The 16000-nt window shown below is 43.2% G+C and overlaps 2 protein-coding genes and 1 pseudogene across 10 annotated transcripts in view; 2 read left to right on the top strand and 1 right to left on the bottom strand.

Moving 5' to 3' along the window:
* The window catches only part of LOC106975994 (uncharacterized), a 38610-nt gene extending 24282 nt beyond the window's left edge, over window positions 1-14328 (bottom strand). For 2 of the 8 annotated variants that reach the window (XM_053200922.1, XM_053200923.1), the window contains exons 1-2: window positions 9533-9657; window positions 4711-7759 (exon numbers count right to left, since the gene is read on the bottom strand). In XM_053200922.1, the coding sequence (XP_053056897.1) occupies window positions 4711-4916 (206 nt within the window). In that variant the 5' untranslated portion in view covers window positions 4917-7759; window positions 9533-9657. Of the gene's footprint in view, window positions 1-4710; window positions 8615-9532; window positions 9663-9761; window positions 9851-10760; window positions 10910-13916 lie in introns of those variants that run through there. The other 6 variants (XM_053200918.1, XM_053200917.1, XM_053200921.1 and 3 more) reach the window with 6 other exon arrangements.
* LOC113592520 (60S ribosomal protein L39-like) lies at window positions 9710-10336 on the top strand (annotated as a pseudogene).
* A 71-nt stretch (window positions 14329-14399) lies between the features above and the next one.
* The window catches only part of TTL (tubulin tyrosine ligase), a 38611-nt gene continuing 37010 nt past the window's right edge, over window positions 14400-16000 (top strand). Inside the window, exon 1 of one of the 2 annotated variants that reach the window (XM_027033738.2) lies at window positions 14400-14744. In XM_027033738.2, the coding sequence (XP_026889539.1) occupies window positions 14588-14744 (157 nt within the window). In that variant the 5' untranslated portion in view covers window positions 14400-14587. The remainder of the gene's footprint in view (window positions 14745-16000) is intronic. The other variant, XM_027033736.2, reaches the window with a different exon arrangement.

Genomic DNA, 16000 nt, shown 5'->3' with positions numbered 1-16000 from the left:
CTCAAAATTTTGTGTGCTTTTTTGTGTGTGTGTGGTTACAAACGCACTGTGTTAAAAAAACTTAAGAATGTACAAAAGAGTATTAAATTGCTATAAATTCACTCTGTTCTCAAACTCCTAAGTAAATTGCTATAAATATTCTGGCAAGTTTCTTTCCATGAATGTTTTTCTTTTTATATAATTGGAGTCACACTATATACCGTCCCCGGCTCCATATTTTTTGTATGTGTATGTTCAAATATACTGAACCAAATTTATCAGCTTACCCATTTGTAAGTGTACCATTAAAGTGGCATTAAGTACATTCACACTGCTGTGCAAACATCACCACCATCTATCTCTAAGACTTTTTTCATCTTCCCAAACTGAAACTCTGTACCCATTCAACACTAGCTCCCTATCTCCCCTTATCCCTGCTTTCCCCCTGGCAACCATTATTCTTTCTGTCTCTGTGAATTTGACTACTGTACATCCCTCATATAAGTGGAATCACACAGTATTTGTATGACTCACTTATTTCACCTAGCATAGTGTCCTCAAGGTTCATCCATGTTGTCAGAATTTCCTTCCTTTTTAAGACTAAGTCATGATCCACTGTGTATGTGTATATGTTACCACATTTTGTTTATGCATTCGACCATTGATGGACACTTTGGTTGCTTCCACCTTTTGGCTCTTAAAAACAATGCCACTATGAATACACGTATACAAATATCTAGTAGAGTCTGTGCTTTCAATTCTTTTGGATATATACCCAGAACTGGAATTTCCTGATCACATGGTAATTCTAATTTTAATTTTTTGAGGACTTGTGTACAGTTTTGAATCCTTTTTGTTTCTAATTCACTTAACTTTTTGTTTAAAATTTTTAAATGTTTATTCATTTTTGAGAGAGAGAGACAGAGAGTGAGCAGGGGAGGGACAAAGAGAGAGGGAGACACAGAATCCGAAGCAGGCTCCAGGCTCTGAGCTATCAGCACAGAGCCCAGAGTGGGGCTCGAACTCACCAGCTGTGAGATCATGACCTGAGCAAAAGTTGGACGCTCAACTGACTGAGCCACCCAGGCACCCCTGATTCACTTAACTTTTGAGCATGGTATTTTTCCAACAATATTTTTGTAACTTTTTATATAATTTCAAACACCAAAAAAAGTTGCAAAAATTATAGAACTCCAATATATCCTTCAACCAGATTCACTAATTATTCTCATTTTGTCATGTCTTATCATTCTCTCTCTTTCTCTTTGTGTATGCGTTTGCGTGTATGTATAGAAAGTTCCAGATATCATGCTCCTTTAGCCCAAAATGATTCAATGTGCATTCCCTAAGAACAAGGACATTCAGGGGCACGTGGGTGGCTCAGTTGTTAAGTATCCAACTCTTGACTTTGGCTCAGATCATGATCTCACAGTTTGTGGGTTCAAGCCCTGAATAGGGCCCCGTGCTGACAGTGTGGAGTTGGCTTAGGATTCTCTCTCTGTCTCTCCCTGGCTTGTACATGCACATGAGCTATCTCTCGCTCTCTCTCTCAAAGTAAATAAATAAACTTAGAAAAAAAAAAAGAACAAGGACATTCAATTTCATAACTACAGAACAATCATCAAAATCAGGAAATTAAACATTCATACAATGTTCTTATCTAATCTAAAGTCAATATTCAAATTTTGCTGGTTGTCTGCACTCTGAGAACACGCATTAAATTTAACTGTCAAGTCCTGTTGTGGGCAGTTTAAAGGTGTCCCAGTCCAAATTCCCATCCCCTGGCTAGTCAATCAAATGTTAATCTGGTACTTCTATGAAGGGGCTTTGCAGATATAACCAAGATGTAACTAAGATTAAGAATCAGCTGATCTTAAAAAAGAGAGAGTATCCTGACCTACACAGGTGGGTCCAGTGTACTCACATGAGCCCTTAAAAATAGAAGAGGAAGAAAAAAAAAATAATAGAAGAGGAAGGCAGACAGAGAAGTCAGAAGGTTTGAAGTATGAGAGGAACTTGACCTGCCATCGCTGGAGGGGCCACAGGGAATGCAGGCAGCCGGGAAGAGCAAAGCCCAGCCTTCCGCTAATAGCCAGCAAGGAAATGGCTTTCTCAGTCCCATAAACCACAGGGAACTGGATTGGGCCAATAACCCTAATAGCCTGGAAGTGGATTCTTCCAGAGCATCTGCCTAAGAGCCCGGCCCACAGACACCTCAATTTTGGTTTGTGAGACCCAAAACAGAGGAACCAGCCAAGGCCACCAACCTCTAATCTGCAAAAATGTGCAACAACAAATTTGTGTTGTTTTAGGTCCCTAAACTGATGACACTTATTACAGTAGGCAGCAGGAAACTAATACACATCCCTTCGGTCCCCTTTACTCTGGAATAGTTCCTGAGACCTTCTGTCCTGACTACTGACATTTTATGAAGAGTACAAGCCAGGGGCGCCTGGGTGGCTCTGTTGGTTCAGAGTCCAACTCCAGCTCAGGTCGTGATCTCATGGTTCATGAGTTTGAGGCTCTACATTAGCTTAAAAATTTCTCCATGTAAAGGAATGCTACAAGGTGTCCCTAATTACAAATGTTCATCAACATTTTTAGCATCTAGTTTGTATTTTATGTCTCACCATAAAGTTACATCATGCTTTACTAGACTGGGACATTGAGCTTATTTCTAGTTTCTCACAATTTTTATTTCTGTGAGGCCAGAAAAATAGCATCTTACCATTTTTATTTGCATTTTGTTGTTTGCTAAACAAACTACTGAGTCTAAAATTAGATATATTTTTCATATTTAAAGTCCGTTTTAGGGTGCCTGGGTGGCTCCGTTGGTTAAGTGTCCGACCTCGGCTCGGGTCATGATCTCACGGTTTGTGAGTTCGAGCCCCACATCAGGCTCTGTGCTGACAACTCAGAGCCTGGAGCCTGCTTCGGATTCTGTCTCCCTCTCTCTCTGCCCCTCCCCCACTTGTGCTTTGTCTCTCTCTGTCTCTCAGAAATAAATAAATGTAAAAAGAAATTTTAAATTTGTTATAATTTCTTCTTTAGTGAAATACCTGTACTTTTCCCACTTTTCTATTTAGGGTTTTTTTTTTTTTCCTACTGACGAAGTTATGTGTTTATGTTTTGGTTTTTTTTTTCTTTTCTGTGTGCTCTACTGCTCCTGAATGCAGAAACTGTGAACACCTTATTCACTGCTATATTTCAGCACTTTGAATAGTACCTGATACTTTACTAAGGTCAATAAATACTTGTTGGATGAAAGAGAGGAATATTTATGAGTCCTCTTCCTGTTTTAAAGGTATATCTACAGGAATTATCTATCAACTACCATGATAAAGACACTGTACTCAGTGACTTGTGTGGATTATTTCTCATACACTGATGACAGTCGTCTGAGGGAGGTTTCATTATTGTCTCTACCTTCACAGATGAGTCTCCCAGAGATTTCAGAAGTTAGCCGTGGCCAGACAACCAGCAAGTGGTTGGGGCTGGCATTTAAACAGTCAGTCTAGGGGCGCCTGGGTGGCTCAGTCGGTTAGGCATCCAACTTCGGCTCAGGTCATGATCTCACGGTCCGTGAGTTTGAGCCCCGCGTCGGGCTCTGTGCTGACAGCTCAGAGCCTGGAGCCTGCTTCGGATTCTGTGTCTCCCTCTCTCTCTGACCCTCCCCCCATTCATGCTCTGTCTCTCTCTGTCTCAAAAATAAATAAATGTTAAAAAAATTTTTTTAAACAGTCAGTCTAGGGGTGCCTGGGTGGCTCAGTTGGTTAAGCGTCCAACTTCAGCTCAGGTCACGATCTCACAGTCCATGAGTTCAAGCCCCGCGTCGGGCTCTGGGCTGATGGCTCAGAGCCTGGAGCCTGCTTCCGATTCTGTGTCTCCCTCTCTCTCCGACCCTCCCCCGTTCATGCTCTGTCTCTGTCTCAAAAATAAATAAACGTTAAAAAAATAAATAAAGTCAGTCTACCTGCTGCACTTATGTTAATTTTGGGGCAGTGAGGGGCGCCTGGGTGGCTCAGTCAGTTAAGCGTCCAACTGTTAAGCGATCTCACAGTTCATGAGTTCACGCTCCACGTCGGGCTCTGTGCTGACAGCTCAGAGCCTGGAGCCGGCTTCGGATTCTGTGTCTCTCTCTCTGCCTCTCCCCTGCCTGTGCTCTGTCTCTGTCTCTCTCAAAAATAAATAAACATTAAAATGTTTTTTTATAGTCTGGGGCAGTGAAAATGTAAAACTTTTGTTGTAGTATTCAACTCTGTTTCATTTATAGAGTTTGGTTTTGTTGTTACAACTAGGCCCTTTTATATGAACCCCGGAACTGAATTTAATATGTAAATAACTTGTATGCAAGTTTGTTCATGATCAGGCCCAATGCACTGAATGACAGATAATGCAAGCTATGTTTGGACAACTCTGAAAATGCTTATCGCTGTAACAAAAAATAATCTGTGAAAGAAGAAAAAAATCTAGAAACCTTTTGATGGGACATATAATTGGCTTCTTAGTAGAAAACCCAACTAATTCTGAAGCGTTTGTATACTGAAAGTACACACCAACTAATAAGTAACAACCTATGAAGTAGGTTTACTTTATGTTTTACCAATTTATTTTCCTACCTGACTTCTTTCTGAAAACATTTAAGGAGACTACAGCAAGGCTCTAGTTAACCCTCTTCTTCTGCAAGCTTGTCAGAGTAAAGGGCTTGAGTTCTTTGCAATTATTTTTTACCTTTTGGCAACTTGCACAAAGTCTTCACTAGCTTGGGCCAATTCTTCCGCCATCTTCTCCAAACAGGCAAATGCTTCATTTTCCATGTCTTTCTTCTCCATTGAAATGATCAGATGGCAGAGCTGAACAGTCATTGGGGAGATGATTCTCTCAATGGCCTTGTTCTGTATCATAGAGCCAATGTCTTCTGAGAGAAAAGATTCCATCTCTTCTAGTCTCTGAACAGAAGTGTGATGTGGTCTTAGCCCATGCTGACCGACATGTATAAATATTTCTCTGCCTTGATGTTCACCTAATTTTACCCCTACAATGGGAAAGAAATCTATAAAATATTAAAGAGCTAAATGGGGGTAATTTTCAGGACCTTCAAAGTACAGAATATATTGTGGCTTAGCAGCAACATGTAAAAAAGTAAAATAAGGACACATGGGACAGGTTTAGAGGAAGGCAAACAGGATGGAAAACAGACTTACATACACAAACTGTATGAAACAGATAGTTTAACCAACGGTGAATCTAACTATGAAGATATGACTGAGGTCTTCGTTATTTGTAGAACTAATACAGTAGAGGAAAGAAATATTGTCTTTTATTCTTCGGAGCTTCTCAGAACAAGGAATGAAAGAAAGCCATGTGGCAAGACAAAGTTCTCTCTTAGATTGAATGGGCATCTCAAATCAAAATTCTCAAAGATCCTAAGAATACTCTTACTTGAGGGTTAATAAACTTCCTTCCCCTGGATGTATACAAGGCTGAATGACAAGCTGAGGATATCATATGGAAATTTCAAGCATCGTATGGGTGAATGGACAAAATTGCAATGCTGAAATGTTTGATCGATAATTCCAAGAGTGTAGCTTCCCATAGAGAACCAACAAGGCGGTGGGGGAGGGGGGAAGATGAAGGTTTTTGCTTACCTCTATGAGGCGATACTTCCCACTCTCTGAGGCAAACAGTAGACCACTGAATTCACTCTAGATGCAAGGAATCCAGTTATTTGTCTTTTGTTTTTAACCAGCAGCAGGAATCTATTTACATCCACGCGACAGACAGTTCAAGACCGTGGCATCGCCCAGCAACTGTTAGCTGACTCTGCTACTGACGTCACAGGCAGGATTGCTGACAAACATCATAATTTATACATGGAGCTATGGAAGATCTGCTGTTTCTTCAGTATTTAAAGTCACGCTTATTCAAAAGAATAAGAACTAGACTAAACTATGAGGAAAAGTGAACTGTTCTAATCAATCCAGTCATAAAAATAAGATTCAACTTTGAGTCTTCAGGCAGTTTTGTTGTGGGGAATGAAAAGGAAATCTGGCACCAGGGCTAATGAAAGGCAGACGATGAATCATTGAGCAGTTTAATTAACTTGGCTTCTTTCTAGTTCCCTCGTGTGGGTTTTCACAAGGGTTTGTTGAGGGAATATTCTGGCAGTTTCTTGAGAACACTAAAAGGAATGGGGCTTAAGCTACAGGAAAAATAGACTTTAATTCATATTAGGTGTGTACTGTGTTTCAGATGTTTTCCACACATCAACTCACTTATTCCATGGAACAACTTAATTGTTATGAAAAGTTTCACTTCATTAGTGAGGAAGCTGAAGACTGGGGTGTATGAATGGTGCCAAATCTTTGAGAACGATTTCCTATTCAGATTATTAGCCATCCCCGACTTTCAGTAAGTTTCTAAAGATTACAGTGTCTGAGTTGTGTCTGGTCAAGAAAACAGAAATGACTCTAGGTATTTAAAATGGAGGGAATCTGGGGTTGCCTGAGTGGCTCAATTGGTTAAGTGTCCGACCTCAGCTCAGGTCATGATCTCACAGTTTGTGAGTTTGAGCCCTGCGTCAGGCTCTGTCTCGAAGCTCTGGAGCCTGGAACCTGTTCTAGATTCTGTGTCTCCCTCTCTCTCTGCCCCCCATCCCCATTCATGCTCTGTCTTTCTCTCTCTCTCTCTCTCAAAAATATTTTTTTCTCTCTATTAAAAATTTTTTGTAAATGGAGGGAATTTGGTTCAAGGAATTAATTACAAAAATGTTGGGAAGGATAGTGATTGAGGCACGATTTCTGGTAACAGTTGAGTGAAGAGACTGTCAAATTCTCTTCCCTAGAAGCAAGTGGAAATATGGGATGGAACTGCCCTAAAACAACCATTTCAACACTCTGGAAACTGACCAAATGCATACAACAATCCAAGGTGTGTTTATGCTTGAGTACTTGCTGGACTTTGTGAAGCTCTATGGAGTTCTACTATGGGGCTGACTCCACCTATGCCATCAACATGGGGCTCTACGAGGGAGGGAAGTCCATGAGGACCAGCAGCTTCTCTATTGCCTTCTCTATTGCCAAACTGGCTCACCCAGTTTGGAGCAATGGGTGAAGACACCCAGGATCGTTGTCAGTGAAAGTGATTTCCCAGAGGCAGGAGAGTCTGTCTATTACAAGACATACTATCCTTCAGCCTATAGGGAAATGGCACTGGATGGTAATTCAAATCAACAGAAAGCAGTGAAAAATTTCTATACAGTTACTTACATAAGGAATTATCAAAACCATACATGCATTTTTTCTCTTAACAGATTTAAAAATATAAGATTATGTAAAATAACAATTATAACACTATATTGTTGGGTTTACAAGAATAAAAGCATGAAGGAGGGGATGGAGAATAGAACTACATTAAAGCAAATTTTCATTATTTTACCAGGATTAAATTAGTACTGAGCTGAAGCAAAGTTTTTTTTAAGATGCACATTATAATCCCAAAAGCAAATGCCAAGAAAATAACTTTAAAAAATACTAAAAGTAGGGATGCCTGGCCTTCTCAGTCGGTGGAGCATGTGACTCTTGATCTTGAGATCATAGGTTCACGCTCCACATTGGGTGCAGAAATTACTTTTAACAAAATCTTTTTACAAAAATACTAAAAGTAATCAACAATGAATTAAAATTGCCTACTAAGGGCAGCTGGCTGGCTTAGTCAGTAGAGCATGCGGCTCTTGATCTCAGGGCCATGAGTTCAAGTCCCATGTTGGGCATGGAGCCTACTTAAAAAAAAAAATAATGAAAACATTATTTAACATAAAAGACGGCAATCAAGAAGGAGAAAACAGAAAACAAATAGCAAAATGACAAATGTATAACTAAATCAATAATCATATTAAATCTGAATTCTCTAAACACCCTAATCAAAACACAGACATCAACAAACTGCATAAAAAAGCAAAACCCAATTCTATCTATAAGAGATACAACCTTGATTCAAAACACAAATAGGTAGAACATAAAGTGATGGGAACAAGCTATCCCTTGCAAAAAGGAACCAAAAGACAGCAAGAGTGCTGTGCTGGGTTGAACAGTGTCCTTCCAAATTTCATCTCTACTGAGAACCTGTGAAAGCAACTTTATTTAGTAATATGTTTTTTGAAGGATGTAATCAAGTTAAAGATAAGGTCATACTAGATGTGAGTAGGCCCTAATTCAATGACTGATATCCTTATAAGAGGAGAGAAATTTGGACAGGGAGACAGGATGCCATGCAATGATGGAGGCAGAGATTGCAGTGATGTATCTATCAGCCAGAAGCATCAGGGACTACTGACAACTACCAGATGCTAGGAAGAGACAGAGAAGGATTCTTCCCTAGAGCCTTGAGAGAAAGCATGCCCCTGATGACACCTGAATTTCAGACTTCTAGCCTCAGAACTGTAAGAGAATCAATTTCTGTTGTTTTAAGCTACCCAATTTGTTAGCAGCCCTATAAAAAAAATGAGGGTTGCTGGGGTGGCCCAGTTGGTTAAGCATGGGACTTCAGCGCAGGTCATGATCTCATGGTTCATAAGTTTGAGCCCCACGTTGGGTCAGCTCGAGCCCCACTTTGGGTGAACCCCGCTCCTCTCTCTCTCTCTGCCCTTTGTGAGACTCTCTCTCTCTCTCTGTGCCCCTTCCTCACTTGTGCCCTCTCTCTTTCTAAAAAAAAGGAAGAAAGAAATAAAAAAAGAAAGAAGAAAGGGAAAGAAAGAAAGAAAGAAAGAAAGAAAGAAAGAAAGAAAGAAAGAAAGAAAGAAAGAAAGAAATGAATACAAGGGCACCTGGATGGCTTACCTGGTTAAGCGTCTGACTTCAGCTCAGGTCATGATCTTCTCACGGTTTGTGGGTTCGGGCCACACGTTGGACTCTGTGCTAACAGCTCAGAGCCTGGAGCCTGCTTCAGATTCTGTGTCTCCCTCTCTCTGCCCTTCCTTGCTCATGCTCTCTCTCTCTCTCTCAAAAATAAAATAAACGTTAGAAAAAAATTGGGAAATCCTTGAATATTTAAAAATTGAACAACACACTAATAAATGGCCTATAGATCAAAGAAGAAATCACAAGGGAACTTAGAAAATTGTCTGAATTGAAATAACATGAAAACACAACGGATCAAAATGTACTGGATACAGCTAAAGCAGTAGTTAGTGGGAAATGTATAGCTTTAAAATCCATAAAAGGAAAAAAAATCAGGAAATTAGAATTCATGGAAATTTAAAACTTTTGCACTACAAAAGACATCATTAAAATTGAAAAGATAGGGGCGCCTGGGTGGCTCAGTCCGTTAAGCGGCCGACTTCGGCTCAGGTCATGATCTCGCGGTCCGTGAGTTCGAGCCCCGCGTCGGGCTCTGTGCTGACAGCTCAGAGCCTGGAGCCTGTTTCGGATTCTGTGTCTCCCTCTCTCTGACCCTCCCCCGTTCATGCTCTGCCTCTCTCTGTCTCAAAAATAAATAAACGTTAAAAAAAAATTAAAATTGAAAAGATAAACCACAGACTGAGAGAAATATTTACCAATCATATATCTGGTGAAAGAATTCTTGGGGTGTCTGGGTGGTTCAGTTGGTTACATGTCCAACTCTTGATTTCAGCTCAGGTCATGATCTCATGGTTCATGGGTTCATGCTCCACATAGGGTTCTGTGCTGACAGTGTGGAGCCTTCTTGTGATTCCCTCTCTCCCTGCACCACCCCCCGCCAAATAAATAAATGAACATTAAAAAAAAAAAAAAAAGAATTCTTACTTCTCTCTCCTTTTCACAGCCATTGTGCTGTGTGTGGTTGATCTTTCTTTGCCATGTCGTCTCACAAGATGTTCAGGATCAAACAATTCCTGGCCAAGAAACAAAAGCAAAATCATCCCACTCCTCATGGATTCAGATGAAAATTGGCAATAAAATCAGGTACAACTCCAAGAGGAGGCACTGGAGAAGAACCAAGCTGGGTCTATAAGGGATCGCACGTGAGGTGGCAAACATATTTATGCTGCATGAAAGTTACGCCCTCAGATCCTATCACTCTGTAAACATCACTACTACTTGAACAATGGATATGTTTTATCGGGGAAATGATTTTTCTCTCTTACATGCTTCTGCACCAGTAGGTTAGTTCAACAATACATATGTGAGACCTTCTGTTTGGGGGAAAAAAAAAAGAATTCTTACAAGTCAACAATAAGAAGACAACCCAGTTAAAAGTGGGCATAAGATTTAATAGACTTAAATAGATTCAATAAACTTTTCACCAAAGAAAGTACACAAAAGGCAAGTAAAAAGATGCTCAACAACAACATAATCATCAGAGAAATGCAAATGAAAGGCATGAGACACCGCTACATAGCTTAATGGCTGTCAAGGATGCAGAGAAACTGAGATCCTTGTGTATTGCAGGTGGGAATGTAAAATGGTAGGCTTCCTTTGGAAAACAGTTTGGCAGTGTCTTAAGAAGTTAAACATAAATTTACCATTTTACACACAGCAATTTATTTCTTAGGAATCTACCCAAGCTGGATCTACCCAAGGTTGTTTCAGCTAGGCTGCAACCAGTAATCTAGACAGGCTGGCAAGTGATCTGCCTGGAGGAGCAGGGGCCTGGTTTTTGGAGCAGAGGCTTGGAAGTGAAATGAGAATTTCAGTAGGATCACTGAGAAAACAGAAGAGTCACTCCTTTGCTCTACTCTAGGGCTGGGAGCTCTATGAAGAGGTAGTCTTTCCCTTTCAGTAGAGCCATCAGGGGGCACTTACATGGTCTTTCCAGCTTTGGGAGGACACCAGGCAACACAGCCCAAAGAAGGGTAGGATTCACCCTGAGGAGCAAGCACTGCAGGCTGGTGAACCACAGAGGAGGCTTGGTGAGGCTTGGCATGAGAAGGAAAGCATCCTCCCAGGAATATCTGAGGGGAAGAGAATTTTATAAGCCTCAGGAGTTATGTAAGTGAGGGAATGAACTAGCAAAACCTTGATGTTATCCTTAGTGATACCCCAGGTCACGTGAGCTTTAGGGATAAACTGGGTAAGGCAGATGTAGCCTTTGGCCTTTCCTCTGGTCAATACAGATGGGACTCAGTTTCCTTCTGTTGTGGATCCATTTCAAAACTCATTTCTTCTAAGAAATTTTCCCTGATGCGTCTCCGCTCTCTCAAATGCCTCTAGTATTCCTGCCTCCTTAGCACCATTAGTTATTATAGTTCTATTGGAGGGGAAAATTTTTCTTATATTTATTGATATTTTATTTGATTAAGTTTATTTTTATTTAATTAAGTTGGTTATTCACAGGCCCGTTACTCTATGTGCAAACTCTGAGCACACATCATGCTGTAGCAACATGACCCAGGCAAAAAGAGAGTATGTGCTCCAGCAGAGGCCTCTGGATGGGAGGCACGGGCATCACCTCACGGTCACTGACACCCTGTGGCTCTAGGTTTCGCAATGTCCTTTGAATGCAACTCACTGAGTTATTTTTCTATTTTTCCTATTTTCCTTTATCTCTGTGTGGGAGCTACTGCATTCATCCAGGAAGAACAGGAAATAGAGGAGAAAATGACTCCAGTGCCACATGGACATGAGCAGCTTCCTCCTACATGTTGAGATGTGAGTGTTTCTACAAGGTATTCCTGTCCCCACAACTGTCACCCCACTCAGAATTCTAGAAACTGTAGGAATATTTGCTCCTCTAGTTAAATTCCTCTAACTAGCAGCCAGAAAAAAATGTAAGCTTCCCCAGGAACAGAGCTCTGTGAAGGCAGGGACTTTGTCTTATGTCCTCTGTGCTTTGAACATTGCCTGGAACAAGAATGTGTTAAATGCAGGTTTTCTAGACCAGAAAGGTATAAGTGGCATGCCTCTTCAGGAAGGGGTGTTGAAAGGCTTCCACTGAAAAGGGAAGCAGTCTTACCTTGCTAAAAAGCAACTAAGACCTAAGTCTAAAGAAATAGTAAGTCTTATTTTATTTAGCACAACTGTGAGACAGATAATGCTAGCTAATTAAAGGTTTTGATTAATAAGGACTTTATGATCCATCTGGTACATGGTTCATCAGCTTTGGAAGGGCTAATGCACACTTCACATTAAAACTCCATCTAACACACTTTCACTTGACCTTGATGATGATCAGGGTATTTCAAAGACTTTGGCTGAAGTAGTGTGGTAAATGTGGTAAGAGAGACACAATGGGGAGACTTAATTAAAAGGCTGTGACTTTGAAATTGAGAATGCTGTCTTCAATGAGCCATTGCAGTCTGTGATGTATGGAGAGATGTGATGAATGCTGTGTTTCAGAAAGATTAATTCGGTGATGATGTTCAGAGAAGATTGGAGAGGGAAAGGGGCTGAAGCAAGAAGAGCAGCTAGAAGACAGGTGTAGTACCCAAAGCATGAAGTGAGTGTCGTAACGTTAGAGACGATGAATGAAAAACAATTTTGAGTTGTTTGGTGTCCAAGTATAGGACACAAAGAGAAGGGAGAGGGGAAAGTGTAGTTGAGGATTTTGAAGCTTGTTTCTTAGGAGTATGACCCTCAGGCCCTTCTAAGAAAAGTCCTTGATTTAGAGGCTCCAAGTCTGGCTAGCCAGGTCCTCCCTATGGATGAGACTTTTGTGAGGTCAAAGGGATATGGCCACCCAAAGACGGTTACCCTCCCACTTTCCAGAATATGCTAGGTACCTGAGAACCAGAATTCACTGTCTAAATAGCCCAGCTCTTGTCCTGAACCTGCACTGGCTTCTTCCCTGGGTCTATTGTCCCAAGGGTCAATGGCATTGCTGTGCACCCCTAGGACCAAGCAGTGGCCAAAATGTAGCTGTTTGTGGGAGGTGCTGGGTGAGTGGATGGAGCCTGAATTTCCTGGATGTAGCGTCCCCATGCATGTGTGCATGGCCCTTCGTGGTGCAGGATGGAGTCAAGGAAGGTAAGAAACGGGTGGGCCATGGTCAGAGGGCAGGGCCATCTCTTCCAGTATTTCCTACTTTTGGCATTGAACTTCCATGAATCTGAGCATTTAAAAAATCTTGGCCTTTCAGGTCATCCTTATCAATATATATTTGTAAGATGGGAAGATAGACATTTTATCTAGCAGCTTATTGGCATGGTTTATAACTTTAAAATATTTAGACATATGGTAGACATGTAGACATATGGCTTCCATTTGTACTCTTGTCCTACAACTGTAGATGTGGCCTTGCTTTTTAGCCCAACATATTCTTTATTTATAAAGTGTCTTTGTAGGACACTTCTACAAATCTCTCTTGCTGAGAGTTTACCTATTGAATTGTACCTTAAAATAGCTAGTTCAGTTTTTTGTTAACCAGCTTCCCAGTTTTTAAAATTATTAATATGTAATTCCTCGTGTATCCTAAATATGGGTCCTCTGTCTGATAGGTATGTATACACACACACACACACACACCAGACATCATATCCTATTCTGTGGCTTTCCTTTTGATTCTCTGGATGGTGTCTTTGGATAAATAAAAGTTATTTTTAAGGTTGTCAATTCATCCGTTTTTTTCCTTTACTCCTAAAGATTTTTATGTTCTCTTTAAGATCTTTACCTAGAATAAGATCATAAGATTTTCTCTCTTTTTTAAGATTTTCTCCCGTTTTCTTTTAAAAGCTTTCTTGCTTTACTTTCACATCTACATGCATCAGATCACAATGAATCTGCAACTGCTTTTGTGAGTGGCAGAGGTCAAGATTAATTTTGTTTTCCAAATGTATATCCATTGACCCAGCTTCATTTATTGAAAAGTCCATCCTTTTTCCCTTTGTACTGCAAAGGAACCTTTGAACCTTTATTATGAACCAAGTGACTACATGTATCAATAGATAGATAGCGTTCCTTTGGTCTGTTTGTCTCTCCTGTGCCCAAACCGTACTCTCTTAATTACCACAGCTTTGTACTTACTTAAATACTGTAACTTTTATAGGTCTTGACATCTGCTAGTGTTGTGTTCCAACTTTCTTCTTCAAGATTGCTTTAGTTATTCTCGGACCTTTGCATTTCTGTATAAATTTTAGAGCTGCCTTGTCCATTTACATTCCGCAGACTTGGGACTGTGCCTTGGAACTTTTCAATTTTACCCATAAAACGTCCCTTCGCAACAGTGCGTGGAAGAGCCGCAGCGACGCGCGCAGAAAGGGATCCTCCGCCGGTACCGCCCCCTGGATGGGACCCGGGACTCAGGGGCACGCGCCCAGTCTCTGGTGTCCCCACGCTGCGCCAAGGCCGCGCTCGCCCCCGCCAGCCCCCGGGCGGCCCCCAACCGGGTCCGAGACGCGCTGCGGAGCCGGGGCGCACGAGTCCCCCACCCCCCGGCCCAGGCGGGGGCGGCCGCGCGGCATCACGGGGCGGAGGCGGGGCCGCGCCGGCAGGTGGGCGCGGCCTCCGGGCTGACGCGCGGGCGCCGGGGCGCAGCGCCGCCGGGACCGTAGTGGCGCGGGGAGCCGGCGCGGCGGCGGCGGCGGCGGGGGCCGGGACGCGGCGGGCGCCCGGGCGGGTTCCGCGCTGAGCCGCCACCTCGGCCGGCTGGTCTTTGCGGCGGCTGCCCGGGCGGCCCGGGCGCACGGCCCTTCGCCATGTATACCTTCGTGGTGCGCGACGAGAACAGCAGCGTCTACGCCGAGGTCTCGCGGCTGCTGCTCGCCACCGGCCACTGGAAGAGGCTCAGGCGAGACAACCCCAGGTTCAACCTAATGCTGGGCGAGAGGAACCGGCTGCCCTTCGGGAGATTGGGTGAGCGCTTCCCCCTCCCCGCCCTCCCGCTCCTCCCACGGCCCGCTAGCAGCAGCGCTTTTGTCTTAAGGTCATATATCTTCCCCTGCGTCGTTCCCCGGGCAGAGAAAAAATGGATCCATAAAGGTCTAAACCCACCGCTTTGCATGCCTTCCCGTTCCCGAAATTGGAATCGTGGCCGCCGCTGCCTGTGGACAATGGCTGGTGCCTGCAGCCCGGGGGGTTGGGGGGGGGGGGGGCGTCGGCCGCGCGCTCCCGCACTGCCCCGGCCCGATGCCCCCAAATCGCGCAGGGCCGCGGGGCAGAGCTGGGGCGGGGCAAGGCCCCGCTGAGCCGGCGTCGGACCTCCAGCTGGAGTCCTCTTGCGAATTTTCTGCGCTGAGGATTTCACCGTGACTGGTGTTGACGCGGGAGGGATCCTTGTGTGTGTTGAAAACCCTGCGGATTCAGCTACCCGAAGGCTCAGATCAACTGGGGATTTGGAAAAGACCTCTGGGTTCCCAAAGCAGGAGCTGCAGAAGTGAGCCAAGCTCGGGCCAGGGCGGAAGGAAGGGTGTCTGATTTAGACCTTTCCTGAGGTTCCCCGAAGTATGTGTTTTCACAGTTGTGTGTTGAATGCAGATTTTGCATGACACTGGCTTCACCCTGCGTCCCACTTCTCTGCCCTGCTCACCCCAAGAGAGTTACCTTCACTCCCATGGTCGATGCCAGCTTGGCATCATGTCTACATCCATATCCACATCCTCGCCTGTAGGGAGGGGCACGGGAAAGGAGAAGACCGGCAGCTCCCTTCTAGATGACGTAATCCACAAGTTGTGCAGATCACTTCAACTTACATCCCATTGACCTGAACCGTCTCGTGGCCTCTCCTCACTGCGCAGTCATCCTGGAGATGCAGCCTCTGTTCCTTGCCAAAATTCTCCCGGGGCGGGGACCACACAGATTTGCCAAAGACGGAAGAGGAGGATCGATAATGAGGAAAAGTCATCTCTGTCTTAAAGGGCAGTCCAGAGAGAGCGGTGTTCTGTGTCCAGCAGAAGACATAGTTTTTAGAAAAGAGGTGTGGTCAGAGGGTAGAGAGGCTGAATGAGCAGACTGAAAATAGGCCATTTGGAACTCACTGGCTACTTCCATAGAGCCTTTGGGCGGGGGGTGTGTACAGTTGTAATGATTTCAGGAATGAAGGGTGTTGTAGCATAGCCTTATCGAAATTTTTTCTTTGGATGCACTTTTTACTGTTATACAAATTTAGGATG

The sequence above is a fragment of the Acinonyx jubatus genome, chromosome A3 (assembly GCF_027475565.1).
Source record: "Acinonyx jubatus isolate Ajub_Pintada_27869175 chromosome A3, VMU_Ajub_asm_v1.0, whole genome shotgun sequence".
Classification (NCBI taxonomy): Eukaryota; Metazoa; Chordata; class Mammalia; order Carnivora; family Felidae; genus Acinonyx; species Acinonyx jubatus.
Note: the sequence above shows the minus strand (reverse complement) of the source record. Positions and strands in the feature narration are given on the sequence as shown.